General features: G+C 42.1%; 1 protein-coding gene across 2 annotated transcripts in view; it reads left to right on the top strand.

The window, feature by feature from the left end:
- The window catches only part of MGAM (maltase-glucoamylase), a 69,233-nt gene extending 45,948 nt beyond the window's left edge, over positions 1 to 23,285 (top strand). The window contains exons 30-47 of one of the 2 annotated variants that reach the window (XM_033098673.1): positions 420 to 545; positions 1,705 to 1,833; positions 2,093 to 2,203; positions 2,527 to 2,589; positions 5,812 to 5,946; positions 6,403 to 6,490; positions 7,283 to 7,421; positions 8,225 to 8,358; positions 8,490 to 8,524; positions 8,613 to 8,729; positions 9,604 to 9,752; positions 10,203 to 10,287; positions 11,134 to 11,190; positions 16,298 to 16,422; positions 17,557 to 17,645; positions 18,946 to 18,995; positions 19,587 to 19,757; positions 21,787 to 23,285. In XM_033098673.1, coding sequence (XP_032954564.1) covers positions 420 to 545; positions 1,705 to 1,833; positions 2,093 to 2,203; positions 2,527 to 2,589; positions 5,812 to 5,946; positions 6,403 to 6,490; positions 7,283 to 7,421; positions 8,225 to 8,358; positions 8,490 to 8,524; positions 8,613 to 8,729; positions 9,604 to 9,752; positions 10,203 to 10,287; positions 11,134 to 11,190; positions 16,298 to 16,422; positions 17,557 to 17,645; positions 18,946 to 18,995; positions 19,587 to 19,757; positions 21,787 to 21,864 — 1,881 coding nt within the window. In that variant the 3' untranslated portion in view covers positions 21,865 to 23,285. Of the gene's footprint in view, positions 1 to 419; positions 546 to 1,704; positions 1,834 to 2,092; positions 2,204 to 2,526; positions 2,590 to 5,811; positions 5,947 to 6,402; positions 6,491 to 7,282; positions 7,426 to 8,224; positions 8,359 to 8,489; positions 8,525 to 8,612; positions 8,730 to 9,603; positions 9,753 to 10,202; positions 10,288 to 11,133; positions 11,191 to 16,297; positions 16,423 to 17,556; positions 17,646 to 18,945; positions 18,996 to 19,586; positions 19,758 to 21,786 lie in introns of those variants that run through there. The other variant, XM_033098674.1, reaches the window with a different exon arrangement.
- The last annotated feature ends 916 nt before the right edge of the window (positions 23,286 to 24,201 follow it).

Raw genomic sequence — 24,201 nt, 5'->3', positions numbered from 1 at the left:
GTCCTCACAAACTACTGTGAAGCAAATACTATTATTATCCCCAATTTACAAGTGAAGAAACTATGCACAAGAGGTTATTTAACTTTTGTCCAAGGTCAAAGCCAGCAGGGATTGGAGCCTGTTTGGCAACCTAGGCATTTTGCCTCTGGATTCTGTGTTCTTAACCAGGAAGCTAGACTGCGTGTAGACATCAGAGTAAAATCAGATTTTCCCAAATTCTTGGGAAGGGAGGTCAAGTCTAGCAGGAAGCTTTCTCCAAGGTATCCCAGTGGCTCTGTACCTTCTCAGTTTCTCTCTGCATTTTAATTTGTTGGTTGTCTAGCTTAGGACACTGGGAAAGCATTTTTATTACTACTCTGTGAACACCTTCAATCCAGAGTCTCCTTATTAATGACTAATAGTTTCTGTCTATTTTCTAGATGATTGGTCGGCCAGTGATGGTTCCTTACTGGTCCTTGGGGTTTCAGCTGTGCCGCTATGGATACCGGAATGACTCTGAGATTGCCAGCTTATATGATGAGATGGTGGCTGCTCAGATCCCCTATGTATGTTCTCAATCTGTGGCGTATTGGCCTTGGGACCTCATAGCCAACCCCAGTTGTCTCTGTATCTGGATTCATTTGTGTGATTTTTGTGGGGTTCTATAAAGTTATAAAGTGCTTTCGCATGCAATATCTCACTGAGCCTCGCTCCAACCCAATAATACAGGTGGGGGTCATGGCCCTCATCTTAGAGTCACAGCGATTTGCCAAAGAAGAAGGACATAGGGCCAACTCCAGGGTGCTTTCTGCTCGATCATGCTTCCATTTCTTTTGCATGACTTCTCAACACTTAGTCAGAAACATCCATGGTTCTATAAGCATAAAAGTTTCCCCAAGCAGTAATATTATTTAATTAAAAAAAACATCAACCCAATTCCGTCAGACAGTTGTGTGTGTAGATATAATCCCAGTTCCAGCACTTTGCCGGTGCTGCAGTATAGTGGCCCCTGAGCATTGAGCTAACCCCGGGTTGCATGTATGGATTTGGGGACTAGTTTCCAAAGGAAATAGATATAGAAGCGACCTTTGTCCTTCACTTGAGGAAGGAGGCGTCCAACAATCAGAGAACTGATCCTGCAAACCACTTACATATTGAATTTGATTGTTTATTTTTCTATTGTTTGCAATTGTTTTTACTATGAGGAAGTATAGCATGCAATATTTCATTCTTAATAAGAAAGCTGTGTTTAACCATACCCAGGATTGGATATTCCAAAGCAAGTACAGGTTTTGTTTAGTTTTTGGTAGATTTACCATCCATGTTGTATTAGTCCTGGGAAATTTACATTATGTTATTTTCTCTGAACATGAAACCACTGAGCAGAGTAGCTTCTTGGAGCAGGTAACCACAATCACTGCTTATCTTGCCTGTTTACAAGGCACTTTCTCACCCACTGTTTTCCTTTCTCCTCACAACAGCCCTGCCAGAGGGGCATTAGCGTCCCATATTTTGCTAGTTTCATTTTTTCTATTTTATGAAGGAAAATCTGGAAGTTAGGTAACTTCCTCAGAACCTAGTACCTAACAAATAACAGAGCTGGGATTTGAAAGAATTAAAAGAAATCGTCTGAAATTCACCATCGGTTGGGCGAGGGGAGGGTTCTCACCTGGAACTTGGGCCTTTGCAGCCGCGGTTACTCGGTTCTCTTGTGTGCTCCCCCAGGATGTGCAGTACTCGGACATAGACTACATGGAACGGCAGCTGGACTTCACCCTCAGCCCCAACTTCACCGGATTTCCAGCTCTGATCACTCGCATGAAGAAGGACGGGATGCGGGTCATCCTCATTCTGGTGAGTCCCTATGAGGGTGCGAAGAGTCTGTTTCGGAAAGCGATGGACTTGGATGGAGAGAACTTTATATGCATTGTATTTCCTTCCCTGTTATGGGTAGAGAAGTTGAGATTCAGAAAGAAAAGCATATTTCCCAGAGTTCACAGAAGCTCTACAGTTCAGATGGAAGCTCATGCTTTCCCTTTTGAGGAGTGTTTCCTCGTATCCCAAGTCACTCTCTGGCTTTGGTTTTCTCACCTGACCTGTCCTTTGATTTTAGGACCCAGCCATTTCCGGAAATGAGACGAAGCCCTATCCTGCATTCACGCGGGGCGTGGAGGATAACGTCTTTATCAAAGATCCAACTAGTGGAGACATTCTCTGGGGAAAGGTACGATCTGTGCAGTGACCCACTGATACCCAGCTGGGCATGGGGAGCTGTTAGTGTGTGTGTGTACGTGTTGTTTTTTGACTTTTTCCATTAGGGCTCTGAAATCAGACGTTCTCATTTTCTCCATCAAGATTTGTCAACACACTTAAGGAATGTTTGCGGAATAATTCGTATGTGCTTTGTAGGATCCATTTTTCTCTAGATCAATCCTACATGGAAATCAAGTATTATCCTCCATGCTTTACAGTTTCTTAAGAAATGCTATAATCATTTCTTAAGAAATTGTCTAGTACATTGCTTTTGAACAATTTTTCTCCCCACAGGTTTGGCCTGATTTTCCAGATGTCGTTATAAACAGTTCTCTAGACTGGGACAGTCAAGTGGAGGTAAAGGGTCCTTTGTGGGTGTCGGGTGAAGTCAGGGTTGCAGCCAGGCTCAGCATACTGGGCGTCCCCATGCTATGGACGTGGGCATGGAAGGCACTGAGGGAACGTGCCCTGTGTGTTCGTTTCTGTGCCAGTTACTTTCCATGTCATATTTGACTCCCAGGTGGGAGGCAGGTATTATTATCCTCTGCATGAGTAAGACTCAGAGAACTTAATTACTTGTCCACAGTTTTAGGTAACAGAGCGGTGATTTCAAATCCAGGGCTATCAGAGTCCAAAGACCCATGAAATTTCCACTGGACGATACCTCCAAGGCACACTGTCTTTTCTCCGATTTAGTGTGTTTGTTGTTCTTTTTGTTGTTGCCTTGAATATCCCTTTTAAACAGAGTCTTCCATCCCTTTCTTTAGTGAGTAGGTCTTTGTACGTCTTCTTTTCATGGACAGGCCTCTCCATCTTCACTCTTATTACCTCCCTTCCTTCCTTGGGTTTCTCAGCTTTGCTCTTACCTCCCAGTCTCCAGCCTTATGTTCAAACTTGCTCTTTCCTAGGAATAGGTTTTTACTTGTAATGGATCTCAGATAAGGATTCAAGGGAGGGTACCTAGGTTCCTATTCTCTCTGTGGCTTCTCACAGAAGATCACTTGAAGTTGGGTAGTCCACGTGCTTCAGGAATCTGCCAGGTCAGGCAAGTCAGGTTATGGGATTCTTGACATGCCGTTATTTATTTATTTATTTATTTATTTATTTATTTATTTATTTATTTATTTGTTTATTTTAGTATCCCCGCCCCCCCAGCTTAATTGAAGTATATTTGACCAATAAAATTGTATATATTTAAAGTATACAATGTGATTTTATTTATATATATATAAATATTATGAAATATTACCACAATTAGGTTGATGCATCTGTCACCTCGTATCATATCACCGTTGTGTGTGTGTGTGTGGTGAGAATGCTTAAGATCTACTCTCTTAGCAACTTTTAAGTATACAATACAGTATTGTTAGCTATAGTCACCATGCTTTACAGCACATCCCAAGAACTTACTCATCTTACAGGTGAAGGCTTGCACCCTTTGACCAGCATCTCCCCATTTCCCCCACCCCCCAGCCCCTGGTAACTCTCATTCTACCTACTGTCTGTTTCTATAGGTTCAAAATTAATTTTTAGACTCGACATATAAGTGAGATCATACGGTATTGGTCTTTCTCTGTCTGGCTTGTTTCATTTAGCCTAATGCCCTCTAGGTTTATTCATGTTGTCACAAATGGCAGGATTTCCTTCTTTCTCTTGGATGAATAATATTGCTTTGTATATATACATCACAATTTCTTTATCAATTCACTCATTGATGGGCACTTAGTTGGTTTCCATCTCTTGGCTATTGTGAATAGTGCTGCAGTGAACCTGGGAGTACAGATATCTCTTCAGGATTGTTGATTATATTTTCTATGGGATATATACTCAGAAGTGGAATTGCTGGATTATATGGTAGCTCTCTATCTTTAAATTTTTTCAGGACCCTCCATCCTGTTTTCCATAGTGGCTGCACTAATTTACATTGTCACTAACAGTGTACAGGGTCTTCCTTTTCTCCACAATCTTGCTAACACTTGTTATCTCTTGTCTTTTTGACAAAAGCTATCCTAACAGGTGTGAGATGCTGTGTCATTCTGGTTTTGGTTGCATTTCTTTGATGATTAGTGGCGTAGAGCACCTTTTCATGTAGCCGTTGGCCATTTGTATGTCTTCTTTGGAAATAGTCTCTTCAGGTCCTTTGTCTATCTTTTAATTGTTTTGTTTTTTTAATTGACTCAGACTTGGCTAGTATTAATCTGTTTATTCGAATTTTGAAACTTCCATCTCCGTCGTCTACCCCATTTTTCCCGACCTGCCTGAGCTGGAGCTCTCTCTTTTTGGTGAAAGGTTCTCTTCTCCTGGTTCCATGTTTCTACCTCTGTTCTCTAACAAAAAGGCGTTCCTCGCATGCCTTCCTCTCACGAGATTCTCGGTGATATGGCTCACTACCCTCTTACTTCTCTGTGAGCAGAAACCCTGTATACTTATCTGTTACTCTTTCCTTCTTTGTATTCCTTTTTTTGGCCCTTTATCTAGACATATGGGTTCCTACTTTTCTCCACATTCTTGCTAACACTTGTTATTTCTTGTCTTTTTGGTAAAAGCTACCCTAACAGTTGTGAGGATATTTGTCCATTGTGTATAAGAGCCGGAGGTTCCCGAGACCCAGTCTTCTTTCTGTTGCTCCTCCTACCCTTGCCACCAGCAGTATTTAGCTTGTGAACTCCTACAATGCACTGGTGAACATGGACAACCTGTTTACTGAGACATACAAAGGACCAAAAAATTCCATAACGAGCGACATGCCTATAGAGAAATTTATGAATATTTGCTGATGCTGTGAGGTGTGAATTCACAATTATGCACTGAGCATTTATTTTATGTCAGCTTCTAAGCTAAGCACTATGGGAAATACAAAGGTCAATCAGAAGAATATTAAACAAAGTCAGTGTTCTCGAAAAGCTCACAATAGATATGAGTTAAACCTTGGGTCTGCTTTCCAGGTTAAAATAAAGACATGTATTTTATTATTTGAGAAAGTTAAAGAGAAGGGGAGGTTGAAACTTCCTCCTTAAGTCCTTCCAATGGACTTGACACAAAACTGCAGTTTTCAAGTGATTCTGAAACCATAGAGAACAGATGCGCAGTAGTTAGTCTACTACAATAAAATGCAAACTTACCTCTCACCCCCTTTCTCTAGTGGGAATGAGACAGCAGAGGATCACCTGGTCTTTCCAACCTGTTGACAAGGCATCTAACGTCTGCCCCTTTTGACTGCAGTCTTGGGTCTCATGCTCTGTCTTTGAGGAGTGCTCAGGACTTTGCAGGACAGAAGGGAGGGCAAGGCATTGAATACATGAGATAGTGAGTTTGGGGTATCGATTGCTACCGTTCATGTTGATACGGAGAGGAAATGAGTCTATGGAGACTTTCCAAATGCTGAGAGGTGTCTCATTTGGGCTACCTTCTCTTCTCTGCACTCGTGTTTCAAATAAGCCGAGAACATTCCTGAGGCTGTGTTTGGATTTTCTATCACCTAGTAGTACAAGGCGCTGCATGAGTTAAACTCTCAGTAAATGCCCATTTACTGTCTAATATATTTGTTTGAGACAAATAAATTTTATTTGATTTTTACAGCAATACCGAGCTTATGTGGCCTTCCCAGACTTTTTCCGTAATTCAACTGCCACCTGGTGGAAGAGGGAGTTGCAAGAACTCTACACGAATCCCCAGGATCCAGAGAAGAGTTTGAAGTTTGATGGCATGTGGATTGTGAGTGTGTGTTTGTGTATGTGTGGATAGGTGTGTCCATCTTTGTGTATCTAAGTGTATGTATCACTGACCTTTAATCAAGAGGGATAATAATCATCCTAGAAAGACTTTGGATGTATCAGACTGCAGTTCCCCAATTGGGACTGGGGCATCTCTGATAGTCCTCAGACCTTGGACCTTGCTTCAAGTTCCTGCTGTAAAACTCCATGGTGATTACTAGGAATTTCTCGGAAATGAGCCTTGCTTCACACCCTGAGGGAGAATTAAAAAAAAAAAATCCGCTAGCCAGTCATCCCATAGGGCTTCACTGATCTTTCCACTCAGTTCTCAGCTGGATTTGGTGGGTGTCCCTGGGATGACCGGGTGCTAAAAGATGTGTACCCCACTTCCTTCTCTCTGAGTGACAGCATGTAATGACTTGTAAAAATGAGCTTTGTGTGTGTTTGACATTTCTAGGATATGAATGAACCATCAAGCTTTGTCAACGGGGCAGTTCCTCCAGGCTGCAAAAATGCCATGCTGAACCACCCTCCGTATATGCCACGTAAGGACCCGGGGCCTCCTCTCCTGAAGGAGCCGTAGCCACAAGGCGTGATCCCTGCAGAAGCCCCGAGACCAGGGGCTTATCCCGACTGCTCAGGGCACTTCCTCAGTGGGGCTTTGGTTTCTGGGGGCCAAAGACAAACCCACTTCAAGCACTTTACCCGGGTGGGTGTGTGCAAGTTACTGGCCCCATTGGGTGAATTTCTCAAATTTGTTCAAAAAACACTTAATTTCTCAAATTTGTCCCCAAAGGATTCTATAGCTACATTCCTTACTTCTTCTAGCTTATGTGAATTCCTCCACAGGAAGTTTTTGTGCCACCAGTGGGTGGAAAGTAGTGGCTGTCCCTTATCATGGAATTATTCTTGTGTTCATATCTTGGCTCCAGAAATTATTCTTTCTGTGAATTGTATGACCTTCAGCAGATTACTTGATGTTTCTAAATCTTTAAACTGTAAAAGGAGGATAATGGTATCTTCCTCATAGAATTACATGTAAAATTGACACATTAAAAGCCTCCGTTTGAACGTGCCACACAGTGTTTGGCAACTCCGCGTTCTTTCCCATGCCCCTGGCTTTCTCCTGGAGAACCCTGCAGGGGGCTTGATGTTGAAAACACCTGTGGATGCCAAAGCAGCTCCCAGAGCTGAGCACAGTGCCATGCCCCTGGGAAGGATTGGGACCCGTGCAGGGGTCAAGCTGGTCTTAAGATCCAGAGTCCAAGCCCTTGAAGAAAGGTCAGGGACAAATAGCATCGCAAGTAGCTATCACATCACCACATCTTTCTCCTCAGATCTGGAGGCCAGGGACAGAGGCCTGAGCAGCAAAACCCTGTGCATGGAGGGTGAGCAGATCCTGCCAGACGGCTCCCCGGTGCAACACTACAACGTGCACAGCCTGTACGGGTGGTCCCAGACCAGACCCACCTACGAGTGAGTCGTCTTCCTTCTCTAGTCCCACAACCTGCAGAAGCAGCCAGTGGCTGATGAAGCTACACTGCTTTTCCTCTTCTTCCTTCTTCCACGGGTTCAGAAGATTTTAATTCCAACTATGTAGTTATTCTTATGTAGTGAACAAACACTCATGAGCATGGAGCCAGGCCCTGTATTCACAGTTTGGAGGACAGATTCAAACAAGACCTGGTCCTTCCCGTGGGTGCCACTGACCATTGTCACACAGGGCAATCGATGCGGAAGCAACTTGAGTCATAAGAGACAACGGGAATGCAGAGGACTGGGTAGCTCCTTTATTTCTAAAGTCACTCATCTCTTTTGGGATTTTGGTGGTGTGTCATCCTTGTTGGATAGCCAAATGGTGTTCCACTGAATTAGCACTGTCCCATTTTGTGAGCTCAGTCAGTGAATAAGAATTATCCCAAGGAAAGCCTTAGAAACAAAGTCACCTTCTTCCTCCCCAAATACGAAAAACTAAGTACCAAGTAAATAATAGTAAGATTTAGTGATTACTTACTATTTTTAGGTGACCCAGTGAGTTTATTACATCATGAAGTTCTTTGTAAAACATTGTAAACACTCTAAAGGTGTAACTAGTATTCTCTCCATTATCTGGGGTCAGTCAGTGGGGGCCTCATTATAGCTCAGATTTCCATATTCCCTCCAGTACTGTAGAAAGCATTTTGTCACATGCCCTAGTATCAGACGTTCTGGGAAGAGAAGCTCTGTGCCTTTCCTCCCCTGTTCTAATCTGCATCACCTCCTCGTTCCCCTCCAAACAGAGCTGTGCAGGAGGTGACAGGACAACGAGGGATCGTCATCACCCGCTCCACGTTCCCCTCTTCTGGCCGCTGGGGAGGCCACTGGCTGGGAGACAACACAGCCGCGTGGGACCAGCTGAGGAAGTCCATCATTGGTGTGTGGGCTCATTCTGGGGCCCTCTGCTGGTGGGGAGGGACGATGGCACCCCCAATAAAGTTTCTCTGAGGAGTGGGGAGGAAGCAGATCACGAGTGGCTTGTCTCATGTGCTGTGGTTCTCCTTGCAGGCATGATGGAGTTCAGCCTCTTTGGCATATCCTATGTAAGTGTCCTTCGGATCATTCCTAAGCCCCATGCAGATGGTGCTATCTTTCAGAAATCATCAACAGGCTTGTTCCATCTTGTTTCAGACAGGAGCAGATATTTGTGGGTTCTTTCAAGACGCTGAATATGAGATGTGTGTTCGCTGGATGCAACTGGGGGCCTTTTACCCCTTTTCAAGGAACCACAACACCATCGGGACACGGGTAGGATGAGATGTCACTGGGAACATGGCCTCCAATATCGAGCTATAATTAATGCAGTACATACTCCCCAGGCATCTCTTTCAAACCAGTTAGCCCTGGTGTTTCTTTCTTTCTACATTTTTTCAAATACACTTATATATTGTAAAATGACTGCCATAGTAGGGGTAGTTAGCACCGCCATCACCTCACATAATTCCCATTTCTTTTTTTGTGGTGAAGACATTTAATCCCTACTCTCTTAGCAACTTTCAAATATGCAATACAGTATTGTTAACTATTTTCACCATGCTGTACACATGATATCCTCCAGAATGTATTGACCTTAAAACTGGACGTTTGTATCCTTTGACTGACATCACCCTGTTGCCCTCAGTCCCTAGCCCCTGATAACCACCATTCTACTCTGTTTTCATGAGTTCCACTTTTTAAGATTCCTTTATCTATCTTAAATAAGTGTGATCATGCAGTAGTTGTCTTTCTCTGTCTCACTTATTTCACTTTCCAATTAAAAAATGGGCAGTGGAACTGAACAGACATTTTTCCAAAGAAGACATACAAATGGGCAATGGGTATATCGAAAGACCCTTATGTTTCATCTTCTTCTGTGTTCTTTAGCTTATTCTTTTCATTTAGGCAGTATTGTATCAAATGTATCTGAAAAGAATGTCCTACGGGGAAATCTTGTCAGCTGTCCTGGGAGAGCTTCGGTGACCTCTTTCGGTTTATTTAAGCATATTCTCTGAGTCTCCTCTGTAATCATCTTTGATTTAGCTGTGTGTGATTTTCATTTGTAATAAACGTTTCATTGTAATAAACGTTTGTCATAAATGTAAGCTGGGGGGTGAGCTCTGAAACTCCTCTTTTTCTCCTTTAGAGGCAAGACCCCGTGTCCTGGGATGAGGCCTTTGTGAACATCTCCAGAAGCGTCCTGCAGACCAGATATGCCATCCTGCCATATCTCTACACCCTAATGCACTTGGCCTACACGGAGGGCAGGACTGTGGTGCGGCCTCTTCTCCATGAGTGCGTGTCTGGTGGGAACCGCAAGGGCTAAGGGATCATTTTATTCTACCTGGCGTCAGTTGGAGGAAGCAATTCTTCCAAATTAAAGACACAATTGCCTTTTGCCGTAAGCACTCTGGCACATCCCATGTTATAACTCCTTTTAGCTCACTGTCAGCGATACTCTGGGTCTTTGATAAGAGGCTATGTAATTAATTATTTTTTTCAAAATAATACAGTACAGCACAGAATAATTTCTTTCCAAGTTGGGCACATGAAGACCTACCTATCTTTAACAGCAGCTCAGGTCAGAAGACATTCCAGGCGGAGGTTGAAGGGATGAAGGCCATTCTCACATTTAGGATGTGCCGTGGGGAAGAAACGTGGAGTTTGAACTTGAGGAGTTTGTTCAAGTTCTTGGCCCGGAGCCCTGTTGGGTCCTGATTGTGGTACCTTGGTTTGCCTCTCCAGGTTTGTGTCAGACCAGGTGACCTGGGATATAGACCGTCAGTTCCTGCTGGGCCCCGCCTTCCTCGTCAGCCCTGTCCTGGAGCCCGTGAGTATGGAGGCCCCTGATGGGTAGACGATCCCACTTCCAGAGCCTGGTGAATGGGACAAGGAGAAGAGGTCTGATCTGGGCCGGTACTGAGATGCGGTTTCTTATTTTACACCTCTCTTCCTCTCCCGCCGAGCTAAGTCCATCACATAGATATTATGGTCCTCAGATCCATCATCTTTAAAATCATCATAACAGATTCTGATTCATAGGACTATCGAGAAGGACAAAACCTTATATTTTAAGATACAATCATTTCTTCATTACCTGAAATAAGGAGGATGGGCCAGGTGGAGGCAGTACTCTAAAGAATTCATTACAGTCCTGTCACCATTAAAACAAAGCTTTTCAGGACCATTAATAACAACACGTTGAATCTTACTGATGATGGCTAGCCTGACCTTTCCTTCTATAAGAGGTCCACAGGCAACGAAAGCCTTTTTTTTTTTTTGCTATTTCTGTTGACAATTAGACTTCTGATTACCAGTTAATTGCTTCCTCCCCAAAACTTACTGCACTCATCATAGTCTCTGAAGTATTGGCACCATAAAACCTACAACATTTTCTGTCCCAGGCCTAACCTCAGTTTGTCCCTTTCAAGAGGCTACAGTGTAAGTCTATAAACAAATGATGATTTGCCCCCCAAATTTCTGGATGCTAGAGGGCTTTCCAGAAGCCGCCAGTTTGGGGCAGGCACATTGCCCCTGTTTGAGGAGTGGGGTGGGAAGGAAGGCTTTGCCCGTGGTACTGACCTCGAGAGATACGAAGCAAGTGGGTCAAAGGGCATCACTATTGTTCTGACCAAATTGGGGCCCATGCCCATGACTTGTTTGTGTTTAATTTTAGAATGCCAGAAATGTCACTGCCTATTTCCCTAGAGCCCGCTGGTATGATTACTACACGGTGAGTTTCTCTGATTGTTTGTACAACGCGGAAAAATGGGAATGTGCACAGGCTTTAGAGTCTGACAGAGGTCTGGCCACTTTCTGATTCTGGACCCTACTTGATGTGTGATCTTACACAAGTTACTTTGAACCTTGGAGTCTCAAGTTTGTCCTCTTCACGTGGTGTGAGACCACTTCCCTCACAGAATTGTGGAATAACACAGAAAACATCTCAGTGCCTGGCTTTTGTGGGTGTTCTTTATGTGTTACTTTTTATCTTTCTTTATTTCACCGCTATTCACAATGGTGGATAATGACAACGCTAGTGAATGCTTGAAGTTGTACTGTAAACTGTAGTTTTTGTTGAATTCTCCCCTGTTAGACTGTAAGTTCGTAAGTGCAGGGGCCTTTTCCTCTCTATCTTTTTATTCCATATCTCCTTCTATAGCATAGATGCTCAAAGAGGAGTTGTTAAATGGGATTTCCTAGGTAGGCAAGATCTAAAGCAGTGTGTGAAATGCACACAAAGGGATGGGGCCCAACCCTTGTGCCCTGGAGCAATGCACGTGGATTTACAAATGCAGGCTGAACACATCCTTCTCTGCCACAGACCATTTCTGGGCAAGTCTGAACCCCAGAGACTCATCTGGGAAAACAGTGTCTTCCAAAGCAGCTTCTGGGCAGTATCCTTGAGCAAGAACCAAAAGGAGTGCTTCTTTCTCTAACCAGGCCTCCTCCTGATTCTTCTGAGGAGAACAAAGCAAAGGACTGGAATAGAGCAAAAAAGATGACCAGCAGGAAGACAGGCAGAGCACACTCTGGGCCCTTTCAGCCAAGGGATTTGCAGTGGGATTAGCAGAAAATATTAGTATTGCTTAATATTTTGTGTTCAATCCCACTGACAGTTTATAGAGGTACCAGTAAAAGATATTCTATTTAGTATTTTAAAAACGAAGCGGAAGGATGTTTTACAGGTGTTAGCAAAAACATGGGAAATGCTTGGACTTGGTAAATAAAATGGAGACTTAGGGTCTCCACCTGGAGCAAAGGGTCCCGTTTTTGAACTGGGTTTCTTCGTTGTCACACTGGTTACCATATGCTTAAGTGAGGCAGGAGGTTATGTATAATTTGTATAATTCCTGTTTCTAGAATTAGCCTAAATTTCCATGTTGTCTACTCAAGAGAGCGTATCCTAGCACGGGCTTCACTCCCACCTGTCACCCACTAGTTACCTGAATTTCCAACCAGAGACAGTGCTTAATATAAGAATCCTTAATATTAGTTGGCAAAATTTCAGAAACAGTTTCCATTTCTATCAGCATTTGATGAGAGTGTTCATTTCTGTAAATCAGTTTTGATTATTAGTTTTTGTTGTGATTTTTATGTTCATCTTTGTATGACTCTTAAAGACAGTGTGGTCCCTCATGTTCATCATTGATTTGATTTGTAATTGTCTTTGACAGGCCACTATTCTGCCGGGAACTTTCTATTCTTTTGCTCTGTTCTTATTAAGATATTTAGACTGTTCCACTGATTTTTAAAGGGTTTACACCTATTTAAGTTAGTAACACTTTGCCATATTTCTTGGAATATTGTTTCACTTTGACATTTGCTTTTTGTTTATGTTCTTGATAGAGATCTTAACTTTATATTGTCAAATTAATGTTTTAAGTCACTGGAATTTATTTGGTGAGCAGTTAGAGGTCAGGATACAACTTTTGTTTTTCCCCAAATTGCCAAATTTCCCAATACTTTTGCTTTGCTAAACTTTCATTATCATGTACTGTTTTTATGTATGCTAGAATTTGTCTGAAAGGATTCTCTCTTCATTTCTATTTTTGATTTACTAGTATATTAATTGCTTATTCTGTCAGAATTGAACATTTTTAATGATTGTATATTTTTAGTACAACTGAATATGTGATAGACCAGTGTGCCCTCATCCCTTTCAGAAATGCTTTTGTCATTTTTATATAGTCTCTTAGATGACATTAAATCAATTTCATCAATCCAAACGATAAAACAAACTTGCACTAGAATGTTTATTAATTGTGTTTAATATACATATAATACATGTTATTATAGCATTACATATTATATTGCATATATATATATATATATACACACACACATATATATATATATATATACACACATATGGGAAGAAATTATAAATGTTATATATTTGTTCCTAGGGTGTATATATTTTCACCAAAAGATGTGTCCGAGAATGTTTCATAGCAGCATTATTTGTAAAATTGCAAAAAAACTGGAAACAAACCAAATGTCCATCAATAGTAAAATGGATAAATAAATTTATGTTCTATTTTTAAAACTGAATACTATAGAGCAATGAGAATAGTGAACTATTTAAAAGACAAATAAAAATGGTGGATATCACAAATGTAACATTGAGCACAAATAGCCAAGTGCAAGAGAACAAAGAATGTATGATTGCATTTATTAAATATAAATTCAAAAACAGGCAAAAGTGATAGAAATTGGAAGAGTAGCTACCTTCATTGTGGTAATTACTATGAGAGAAACTTCTGGAATGCTAGTAATACTCAGTCTTGAGCTGGGTGGTGGTTTCATGGGTGTGTTCACTTAGTAAAATTTTATTGAGCTGAATACTTAGGATTATATGCTTTTCTGTGCCTACGCTATTAGAAAGTAAACTAGAAAATTCATCTCCTCAGAGAGATAAGAAGATAGTATACTTAAAATCAGAAAATGTGCTCTAAACAGGCATACTCACAAAACAATCCTTGGAAAGTAAAGGCATGCGGCAGATATTTAAAACTGTGTTTAAAAAGAAATAATAAAATACAACCCAGTACCTGACCCAGAAAGTAGAACAAAAAGGCATAGATGGAAAGCAGGAGAGAAAAAAATCAGAAAGCCCTACTCAGCTTTCTGTCTCCCACTTTTGCACAATTTCTCTGCTGCTTCTCCAGTGGCATTTGGGGATTAGCCCATACCTTGCGTGAAGGATGGGGGAAGAACGCACGACTCCTATCTCAGTGGTTCCCATTTCTCGGGCATCATGATTCTTCATGTCACGGTGGCCTGGGTAGCTGTGACCTCCGATACCCCGCACTCCCCTCCTATGCTCATCTGACTACCAGAGGCAACAAGTCATCCCTTGCTGCTTGGCCTCGATGGGACCCACTTGTTTTCTGAAGCAGCAGGTGTCTTGATGCAGAACAGGTTGAAGTGCTTCGTTTAACTAGAGTGGGTCCTCTGGACTAAGGCTGGATCTCCATCGACTCTGACTCTCAGGTTCTCTAAACAAGCTGCAAAATCAGGAGGTGTTTTTTTTTTAAGCTCTTTGTAGAGTTCTGTGACTCTCTCAGTCACGCTGGGGTGACTGAGCACGCCCTGAGGTGATTTTCTATCCACTCCCTTCTCCTGGCTGTCATATTGGGCTAGAGTGTGTAGACTTTATTTGGGAGTGGGAGGCATGGAACGATTCTGACTTGTCTTATTGATTGCCTATTTTTGTGAAGATTAAGAGCAGACAATGTGTATGCATCAAAGTTTTTACCTACTTGTGGTCGTTTTTGTTTGTTTTTTACAGTGTAGAACATATGTTAGGTTGTCCAAAACAATCCTCCTCAATTGTAATCAGTGAGAACACAGTCGATGAAAACGTCCCTGAACAAAGGCGTGTTAAGTTGTCTTTTCTTATTTTAATAGAGCTGCTTTGGGATTTTTATCGTATAGTCATATCTTTATGGATATTTTAACAAGAGTTTGTGAGGCTAGCCTGGTCAGAAAGGATTTAAAGGGAAATGAGCTTGTGACTCATTAGGTATTGGACATCAAATCAGGAGACAACAAATATCATATCATATTTAGCCATAATGTGTAGTAGAATGGGAATACCATTGGAGAAAAGAGTTTGGTAAGACGATGGCTTTGTCCATTTTACATGTATTGCGTTTCACTTGAAGATAAGACAATCAATAGAGAAAATGTCCAGTGTACATAAGCTATCGGCATGAAATGCTGTTAGAGCTCATGGAATCCGATGTTCCCTTGATATCAGTGAGCACTGAAGCAGCCTGGCGACACGGGGCTGGAATTTGTATTCAGTCCCGTAGACTTTGGAGTTCTGAGGCAGACCCACAAAGCCGTCGGCCCCAGGGATGTGGGCACTGTACCTTCTTCTACCACCTGCCCCTACAGTTTTATACAGGTTGAATCTGTATAAAATGAGCATCAGGGACCCAAAGTGGAGCAGTGTTAAGGTAGCTTTCCTTCGTACCTCTAAGATGACGGTTCTCTACATGGGGGATTTTGCCTACCAGGACATTTGGCCATGTCCAGAGATGTTTTTATCTGTCACAGTGTGTTGCGGGTGGGGGCAATACGACTGGCATCTAGTGGAGAAATACTGGGAAACATCCAAAAAACGCAGGGCAGCCCCCACAACAAAGAACAATCTGGCCCCAAACATCCATAGTGCTGAAGTTGAAAAGCCCACTCTTCCAGTGGGAGAAAATGTGAAAGGATGGTTTCTTAGGAATTGAGGTGTAATGCTTGGGATGAGAGAACACTTCTCCCTGTCACACACGAGGCAAGATAAAGACGTTAAGCATAAAGGAAAATATAGTGAGTTTAAGATAAGGATTTGTAACTAAGTCAGCTCATTTTAATCTTTTCTGTGAAGTGTCAAAGGTGTTAGTTAAATTGGTCGGGGTGGGACTGGGAATATTGAAGGGAGATGGAGACAAAGAGAAGAAGGTCCAGAAGTGCCACGGGACTGTTTCAGGAGCCAACAAGAAATGAATGAATGGATTGTTCAACCTCGTCTAGCAGGGCAGGGCTCTGTGACACAGAAATAAGATGTGGAGTGAAGGCTCGGGTGAGATCCATGCCACAATCTCATGTAACATGTACTGTGGACACCCCACAAGGGCAGGGACCCTGGTAAGACGTTGTGGCAGCAATGCAAGATTCCACACACAGGCTGGCTGGATGTGGCAGAGGGTAATGACCGGTGTGCGCAGAGGGATGCTGAACAGGAGGCAAGGTGGGAAGAGGGGACAAGGTGTCTGGTAAACGCATGGTTGGGAGGCGTGTCCTCGCCCTCACTAACTCTTACTTCTTCCGGCCCACAGGGTGTGGACATCAAAGCAAGAGGGGAGTGGAAGTCCTTGGCAGCCCCTCTTGACCACATCAACCTTCATATCCGCGGGGGCTTCATCCTGCCCTGGCAAGAGCCTGCACAGAACACCCACCTCAGGTGAATGACGGGACCACGTTGCTCCTCTGCAAGCCGGTTAGCTCAGGTCCTGGTGAAGCCACCAATCTGTCAACGGTGCTCTCAGGCCTCAAAGCAATTTTACGGCACATTTTTGTTAGTTGGTTTGTTTGCTTGTTTGTGTTTCACCTTTTTCAGCCTCGGCACCCTTTGAACAATTATTAACTATTTTCGATCAAGTGGGTGAGATGCTAGGTCTAATTATATTTGAAACAGAAGTCAAACAGGAGCAACCATGATTCATGGTAGTTTCAGGAGACTGGATCTCAGCTGAGCCTTTGCTAAGAAAGTTATTGCTGAAAACTTGTGTTAGCCATAATGCAACTGATACCTGAAACTAAGATTCCTTATATGCAGACTTTAAAATTCTAGACCTAAGTCTATATAATAATTAACTACGTCTATATAATAATTAACTATAAATAACTAACACCAAATGAATGGTTGCTTTATGCCTCGAACTGAAATAATATGGAGGTTTCTGTGTGGAGATTTTCGATTTTTTCTTAAGAAAAAGAAAAAATAAACCATATGGTGTAAGCACTATTAGTATCTCCACTTTACAGATGAGCAAAGAGAGGCCTCAAGAGGCAAAGTGATTAACTCAGAGTCACACAGATAATAAATAGTTGGGCAGGGACTGAAATCCATGTCTATCTGACGTCAAACTAAAATTTGTAGAGCGCTCCTCATGTGAGTCCAAAAATTCAGTTCCAAACTGAAGAACTTAGGACCTTTGTAAACAGAACTCACTGTACGTGTTTAGGAAGTTAGGTCATGAAAGAAGAATCACAGCATCAGGACTTTCCTCACGAGATGGGGAAAGGAAGGAATCCACCTAGTTGGCTTGTAGTTTCTGGGGGACTTACAGAACCTTAAAGGAAAATTCCCTGTGATTCATTCATTCATTCATTCATTCATTCATTCATTCATTCATTCATTCCTCCCTCATGTGAAGTGAGGTAGCCAGTGGAGACAGAACGAGATCACAAGTCTCTTGCATCCTGCTATTCGGTCTTTCTAGCATGAAAGACTCCCTTTCAGTTTGTATGAAAACCCTTGGTCTGTGGCCGTGGCTTAGTTTGGAGCTGATGCCTCTCTCCCTTCTCCCTGCAGCCGCCAGAAATTCATAGGCCTCAAGGTCGCCTTGGATGACAACGGGACTGCGGAAGGTTGGCTCTTCTGGGATGATGGGCAAAGTATCGGTGAGTAAGGGCTGCCTCTGATCCACGTCCATGCCATTGACTAGGTTTCTGGATAGCTTTTAGTCCTGTTCTTTCCTGTTCCGTGTTAAAGCAATCTCGCATTTTTTAACTATAGCCATTTGTTAATGTGAAGTGAATAAAACATAGCGTACTTGATGTAAATGAAACTCTGTATCTCTCGCTGTCAGCCACTGTCCTAAGCCACTGTTTGCCACAGGGAAAGTTTCTTTGTAACCAACTGAAATGTGCTTTCCGCATGGTTTATGTTCAAGGGCACGTTCCCTAATACCATGGTTTATTGTCCCAGAAAGAGAGACAAACGCCTGTATCCGTTGTGCTATTTATTTGGGGGAATTTTCCATTAGGAGTTTTCAGGAATTGGTGAACTTTCAGGAGGATGGCTCACATGTTGTTAGCTATTTCGAGGCTGATGCTGTCCAGTAGAACAACCTGCAATTCTGGCAATGTCCTGTGTCTCTGTCATCCAATATGGTAGCCGTTAGGCGTCTATGGCTATTGAGTACTTGGAACGTGACGAGTACGTTCTGAGAAACTGAATTTTTCATTGTATTTAATTTTAATCAATTGCGATTTAAAATAACTACATTTTGCTAGTGGCTGTCTTGGACAGCACAGTTCTGGAAGGTAGCCAATGCCCTCGTGTCGAGTGAGTGGTAAGCAGATTGGAAAGAGGTGAGCCCACGGGGAAGAGTGAGAAAGCCACAAGGGTGGGGTGCAGGTTGGGAATACCTGTGACAAGGCTCCGATAAGCTTACCTTTACTGGACGTGCTGAGCTTCATATTCTCCCTGGACCTGTGGCACAAATTGAGGATAAAAGGACAAAGAAGGCTTTCCATTGGTCTTTGTTCTCTGGAGACTGCAATTAAAAAATTGCCTGGTATCTCACCAGCCTTGGTGTTTGTGATGTGTGCCCACATGCATGTATGGGCACATATGTGTGCCTCCAGCAGGAGGAATCTGGAACTTCTGAGGTGACCAGGAATATGTGGGAGCGATAGACCATGAGGAGGAGAAGTGGCTGAGGTGGTGTCAGGAAACTCCATTAAGTGAGGCAACTCGGTTAGACGGATATGTCTAGACGCACTTATCTCCAACGTCTCGTGTAAACTGAGATTGGGGCAGAGTCTCACTGTTCTCCATAAAAAAGGCTCGAGTCATCAAATGCAGATCTATAAAGGAAAAAGAAGAATAATCCCTGTTTGCTCAACCAAGACAAGTAGGCCATTAGAATTCTAGCACATAACTCCAGATTGTGTTTCCCTTGTTGTTTGTTTGCAGATACCTATGAGAAAGGACTCTATTACCTGGCCCACTTTTCTGCCAGCCAGGTGAGTGTGACTGAAACAGTGAAGGGGGACTAGGGTCCTACTGGCTTCATAGGATGCCGTGTGTCATAAGGGCATCAAGTACCCCCGAGAATTCCTTCACTGCTCACCTTGCTAATTTGCATCCTGCCCTTCCTCTAGACTTCAGATAGAGATTCAGTATGCTCCCAGGAAGTTTTCTGTGGTTAAACACACTCAGGTTTCATCAGTAACATGCCAGTGTACCAAAGCAGAGATGGAAAGACTTTTTCAACATTATGTCACCCTTGTTCCTATGTTGCCTTGGAATGGCCTGCACATTTTGTGACTTCTCCACAGGTGGAATGTAAGGCTCCTGGGAGCTGAGACTCTTTGTCTCCTTAGAATTCATGGCAATGATATAGATTTTGCAGGTGCTTATTTAGCCAATGCACGGTTGTCAGTAGGAAATAGAGAGCTGAAGTCATAGTCTCCACTCTACAAGGATACAAGATGGTGACTCTGAAGTTGGCTTACTTCATGATCGATCTATAATTGTGCCTAAAAGAAAGGGGGAAATTTGAACACATTTTGCCATTTTTCCCCCACTGGTTTCTTTTATCTCCAATTTGACAGAATACAGTGGAGAGTCACATAATTTTCAACAAATACATCACCGATACAAACCCTTTGAAACTTGGCTACATCGACATCTGGGGAGTGGACAGTCCCTCCATTTCCAGCGTCAGCATCTCTGTGAGCGGCGCGGTTGTAACACCCAACTTCGCCTACATCGCTACAACACAGGTTGGTGGCCAGTGAAAAGTCTGGATGCTGTTTCCCAACCCTGAGATGCCTTGTGCAATGCCTGCCTGCTTCCCTTCCCAATGCTTCCCTTCCCTGTCCTGCAAAGCCCTTCAGCAATGGACAGCATGGTGATGAAGGGGAAATTCAGGCTGTGTCATCATTTGGCATTGAGGGTGTGGATCCACACTTTCCATGCATGTGTTCTTGTCTGCTGACTTATGAAAACCTTGCCTTTACTCCGTCACCTGTGCCTCAGAGCTCTACTTCCCAGATTGCTTGAACTACCATATTTCGTCCACTGTAAGACACCATCAGTTAAAAATTGCTCTCTCATTTCATGTGCCACAAAGAAAGAAACGAGGATGATACAATGCTTTCCTGTCATGGAAAATTCTGTTTTGAACTTATAGAAAGTTTTGTAAAACTGCTTTAGACATAGATTTTTATCATTTTAACATACTCGCGTTAAGTGATAATAACAGGGGAAAAGAGATGGCATGGGCACCAATGAGTCTCCATCAGAATAATTTAGAAGAGGTTGTACCGCACAGGGAATACACTCAATAATATTGTGAGAGCAAGGTATGGTGTCAGATGGTTGCTGGACTTACAGCGATCACTTCTTTTTTTTTTTTTTCTTTATTAGTTTCAGGGGTACAAAGCTGCATAATAGTTAGACACTTACAGCCCTCACAAAGTGCTAGCAATCACTTCTTTAGGTACAGAAGTGTTGAATACCTATCATGTACACCTGAAACTAATATAATATTATACGTTAGCTATATTTTAATAAAAAATCTTTTTAAAAAGTAATTTAGAAGAGGTAAACCCTGAATGTGAAGAAATATTAGAAATACCTTAACCAATTTGTATCACAGATTTCTTTGAGTATTTAAATAGCTTAACTATTTTACTATTTAAATCTTTTATTATTTTGTGTTATTATTTAAAAGGAAACTACATGGTGCTAATGGGTGAAGGCATTTCATATGTGCTACCCAAGGGGTTGGGGATACAGCATTTCATAAAATTCTTCCACTATTGTCTGTGAGATTTTCTCCCAAGCCACTTAAATGTGTCTATAAGTTTCCATCCTAGCACTTTTCCTGATCTTACTATCAGCCAGGATTCACATTCCTTCATAAAATAATCCTTAAGTTCATCCATTCATCACAGAATAGCAATGAAGTTCATGTTTGCACAGATCATAATTGTCATGAGTGCTGCTTGACAATTCTAAGGCTTGACAGTAATTCTAAGGCTGTTGATTGATTGCAAGGCACATTCTGATTTCGTGCGTGTTCACTATGTGAAAACTCTGCACCTTGGGATCAACGTCTAGTGGTCCCAACGTCTGTCTTCAAAGTAAATGGGATCTTTTCTTGTGTGCTTACTGTTTGCTTTTTCCTGAGCTGTTTTTCATAATCCTTCCTGATTACAACAAGGCCTGAAACAAAAAGTTTTCCTTCAGTTTTTCTACTGTTTGATTTGTTTCCTCATATTTGTGGTTTTCTTGTCAACCAACTTCCCCAGCTTTACCAAGAGCTCATAAAGGACTTTACCCAATTTTGTTGCTGTTCAACTCATGGACTGCTAATGTGGTGAAATTTTATGGAAAATATTTGCCTAGAAAAACACCTGGACTATTGGACTCGTACTGGCCACCATCAGGGCCCTGTGGGGGAATAGCAGAAGGAGGAAATCCAAGGAGGTCTCTGAGGGACATCAACACTCCAAATGGATGCAAAGGAGGATATTCTCTCCACGTTTTCTGTGGAGTTGTGTCTCTGCAGTGGTTGCGTAGTGTGTTATTTGGGGGCTTGTTGTCTTTTCCTTATCCCTGAATGATCTTTGTGCTCTAAGGAATTAAGAAAGACTCACCTGACAATTTGAGAGCAGTCTGGAAGCGAGGCAATGAATTGTGAAAGTATCAGAGTGTTATGTAGACCATTGGCTTGTATCTGATTTGTTTGAGTGCAGGAGATTTCAATCACCAGATATCCAATACTTTTCCTTTGGTTCCCAACAGGAGTTAAAAATTGAGATGACCAGCAAAAACATCAGCCTACATAATTTCATTTCATTGACATGGAGAAGTACTCAGTGAAGTTTAAGAGCAAGATCCTACGAGTTACTTTGAAACGACTTCATGCTTATAAAATTTGTGTATGTTGCTAATCAGTTCATGCCCAGTATGGGTAAAATATTTTATCAACTTTGTTATATGTTTTTGTCTGTGTTTTAGGTCTGTGGGATAGACAGTAGGGAGGTGTGGAAAATCTATGGGTCACCTTAATGTGTCTGTGTGATTAGTACGGTATCAATTGTTTATCATACATTTACTGAAGATGAACTGGGTCCATGGTGGAGTGTGTGTGTGTGTGTGTGTGTGTGTGTGTGTGTGTGTGTGTGTGTGTAAAATCAGGGACTAGGCCCCGCTCTCTTGCAAAATACACAAGGAAAAGCTTGCCAGGACAGTTCCAGGTCCTGGAGCTAACACTCCAAGAAAGTCTCCAGAAAGAACATCTGCTAGTTGGTTATAGAGAGAGTGGAGCAATATGCTGAGAGCATGATGTGAGGCGTAGAAAAAGCACACACACAGAAAGGTAAGCAAGAAGATAAGAGGAAACAGAAGATGATGATAAAAGTAATTATGGCAAATAAGAAGATAATGTAAAAATATTAGGAAGATTAGCCTCCTGGGGAGGAAAAAGGAAAAGCCCACTCACATGAGAACAAGAAGAGGGGTTAGACGAAATCTTTAGCATGTGGGAGTGGGAATAGGGGTGAGGACAAGAATTAAGCAGGCAAAGGTGAATATAAAAACTAACTTATTTTTGCAGCAGTGTGCTTTGAAATGTATAAATCATATTGCTCTACTCTGTGCCTAATGCCTACAACCACATTTCACACACACGCATGCTACCTCTATGCCAGAGCAAAATAAAACAAGCAGATTTACAAGACACGTTGAATTTTGTGATATTTTGACCATGGGTAATCCCACTTCGGATCAAGGCTTCTTTTTGCTCAGCAAACCCTTGTAAATTGGTCTGTTCTCTTTGGCGTCAGAGTTCCTGCAGTCTAATCCACCAGTGCATTGATCAGTTTTGTGATTATGCACTCTTTTCCTTCTACCTTTGGGGTTTTTAGAAGACTCGGGTTTGCGGAAGAGTGTACTTGGGTGGTCGTTGTTCTAATCATCATGGCAGTTACTATATCTGGTAAAATATCCACTCTGGCAAAATAACATTTGCAACACTATTGGTTAAAACACTAGATGGTTAAAATTTGTGATGAAGACATTCTATATGAATGTTCAACAGGGATTTTTACTTTCAGTATCACTTGGAAACGAGCGTGTTAGGGTGTGATGCCTTGGAGGAGAGTGCACTGAAATTTAAGCATCATACGTATGGTTGGTTTCCAACTTGATGATTTCAACCATCTGCTTGCTTTGATCACATTATGAGTTCTTCCGAGTGCTAACTTCGCCGTACCTTCTTATTAATAAACAATTTGAAAGTACTGGGTCCCGTGCTTGTCTCTTCCCTTCAAAATATCTGTTACTTTGTCATTGGTCAACGTAAGCATAGGACCCAATATCTTCCAATTGCTTAGCAAGAAGGGATAGCAAAATCAGCTATTTTCCACACTTTAAGAATCGGGTTACAGCTGGGATTCTCGGTTAGCACTGTAACGTGAATGATGTCACAAATGAGCACAGGACTTGGGGAGTTCAGAATAATGTGTCACACAAAGAACAGAAAGATCTTATGTAACAATAAATCTCCTTTTCTGATCTTTTGCCAAGATGTCGTCCTAATTTGAAATGAGATTCAGGTACTAACAAAGGCTGTCTTTTACTAGAGCAAAGATAAGGTGGATATGTCGTTCCAGGAGTTCATAAAGGCAGAAGTCTCTCTTCTCTCTCCCCTTCTCTCCTCCCCTCCCCTCCCCTCCCCTCCCCTCCCCTCCCCTTTTTCTCCTTCTCCTCCTCCTTCTTCTCTCTCTCTCTCTCTCTCCACACACTGAGCATTTGAAGAAAACATGGAGTACTACGGGTGCTATATTACTTATGGATGTTAAATGCCATCAAAAGATGGCATGCCATATATATTGCTATGCTATGTAGAGAATATGCAATATCCTACATGTACTATATACCCTCATATATTTCTGGTTTGAATGTAAAATATTGTCATCATTTGGAAAACAGTTCTCCAGTTCTTCAAAAAGTTAATGAAGACTTACCCATGACCCAGAAATTCCACCTCCAGGTGTATCCCCAAGACAATTGAAATATATGTCCACAAAAAAAACCTGTACATGTGTGTTCATAGCAGCACTGTACATAACAGTCCCAAAGTAGAAAACACCCACATGTACATCAACTGGTGAAGGGATAAACAAAGGTGATATATAAATATACTGAATATCGTCC

This window comes from Rhinolophus ferrumequinum, chromosome 26 (genome assembly GCF_004115265.2).
Source record: "Rhinolophus ferrumequinum isolate MPI-CBG mRhiFer1 chromosome 26, mRhiFer1_v1.p, whole genome shotgun sequence".
Classification (NCBI taxonomy): domain Eukaryota; kingdom Metazoa; phylum Chordata; class Mammalia; order Chiroptera; family Rhinolophidae; genus Rhinolophus; species Rhinolophus ferrumequinum.
Note: the sequence above shows the minus strand (reverse complement) of the source record. Positions and strands in the feature narration are given on the sequence as shown.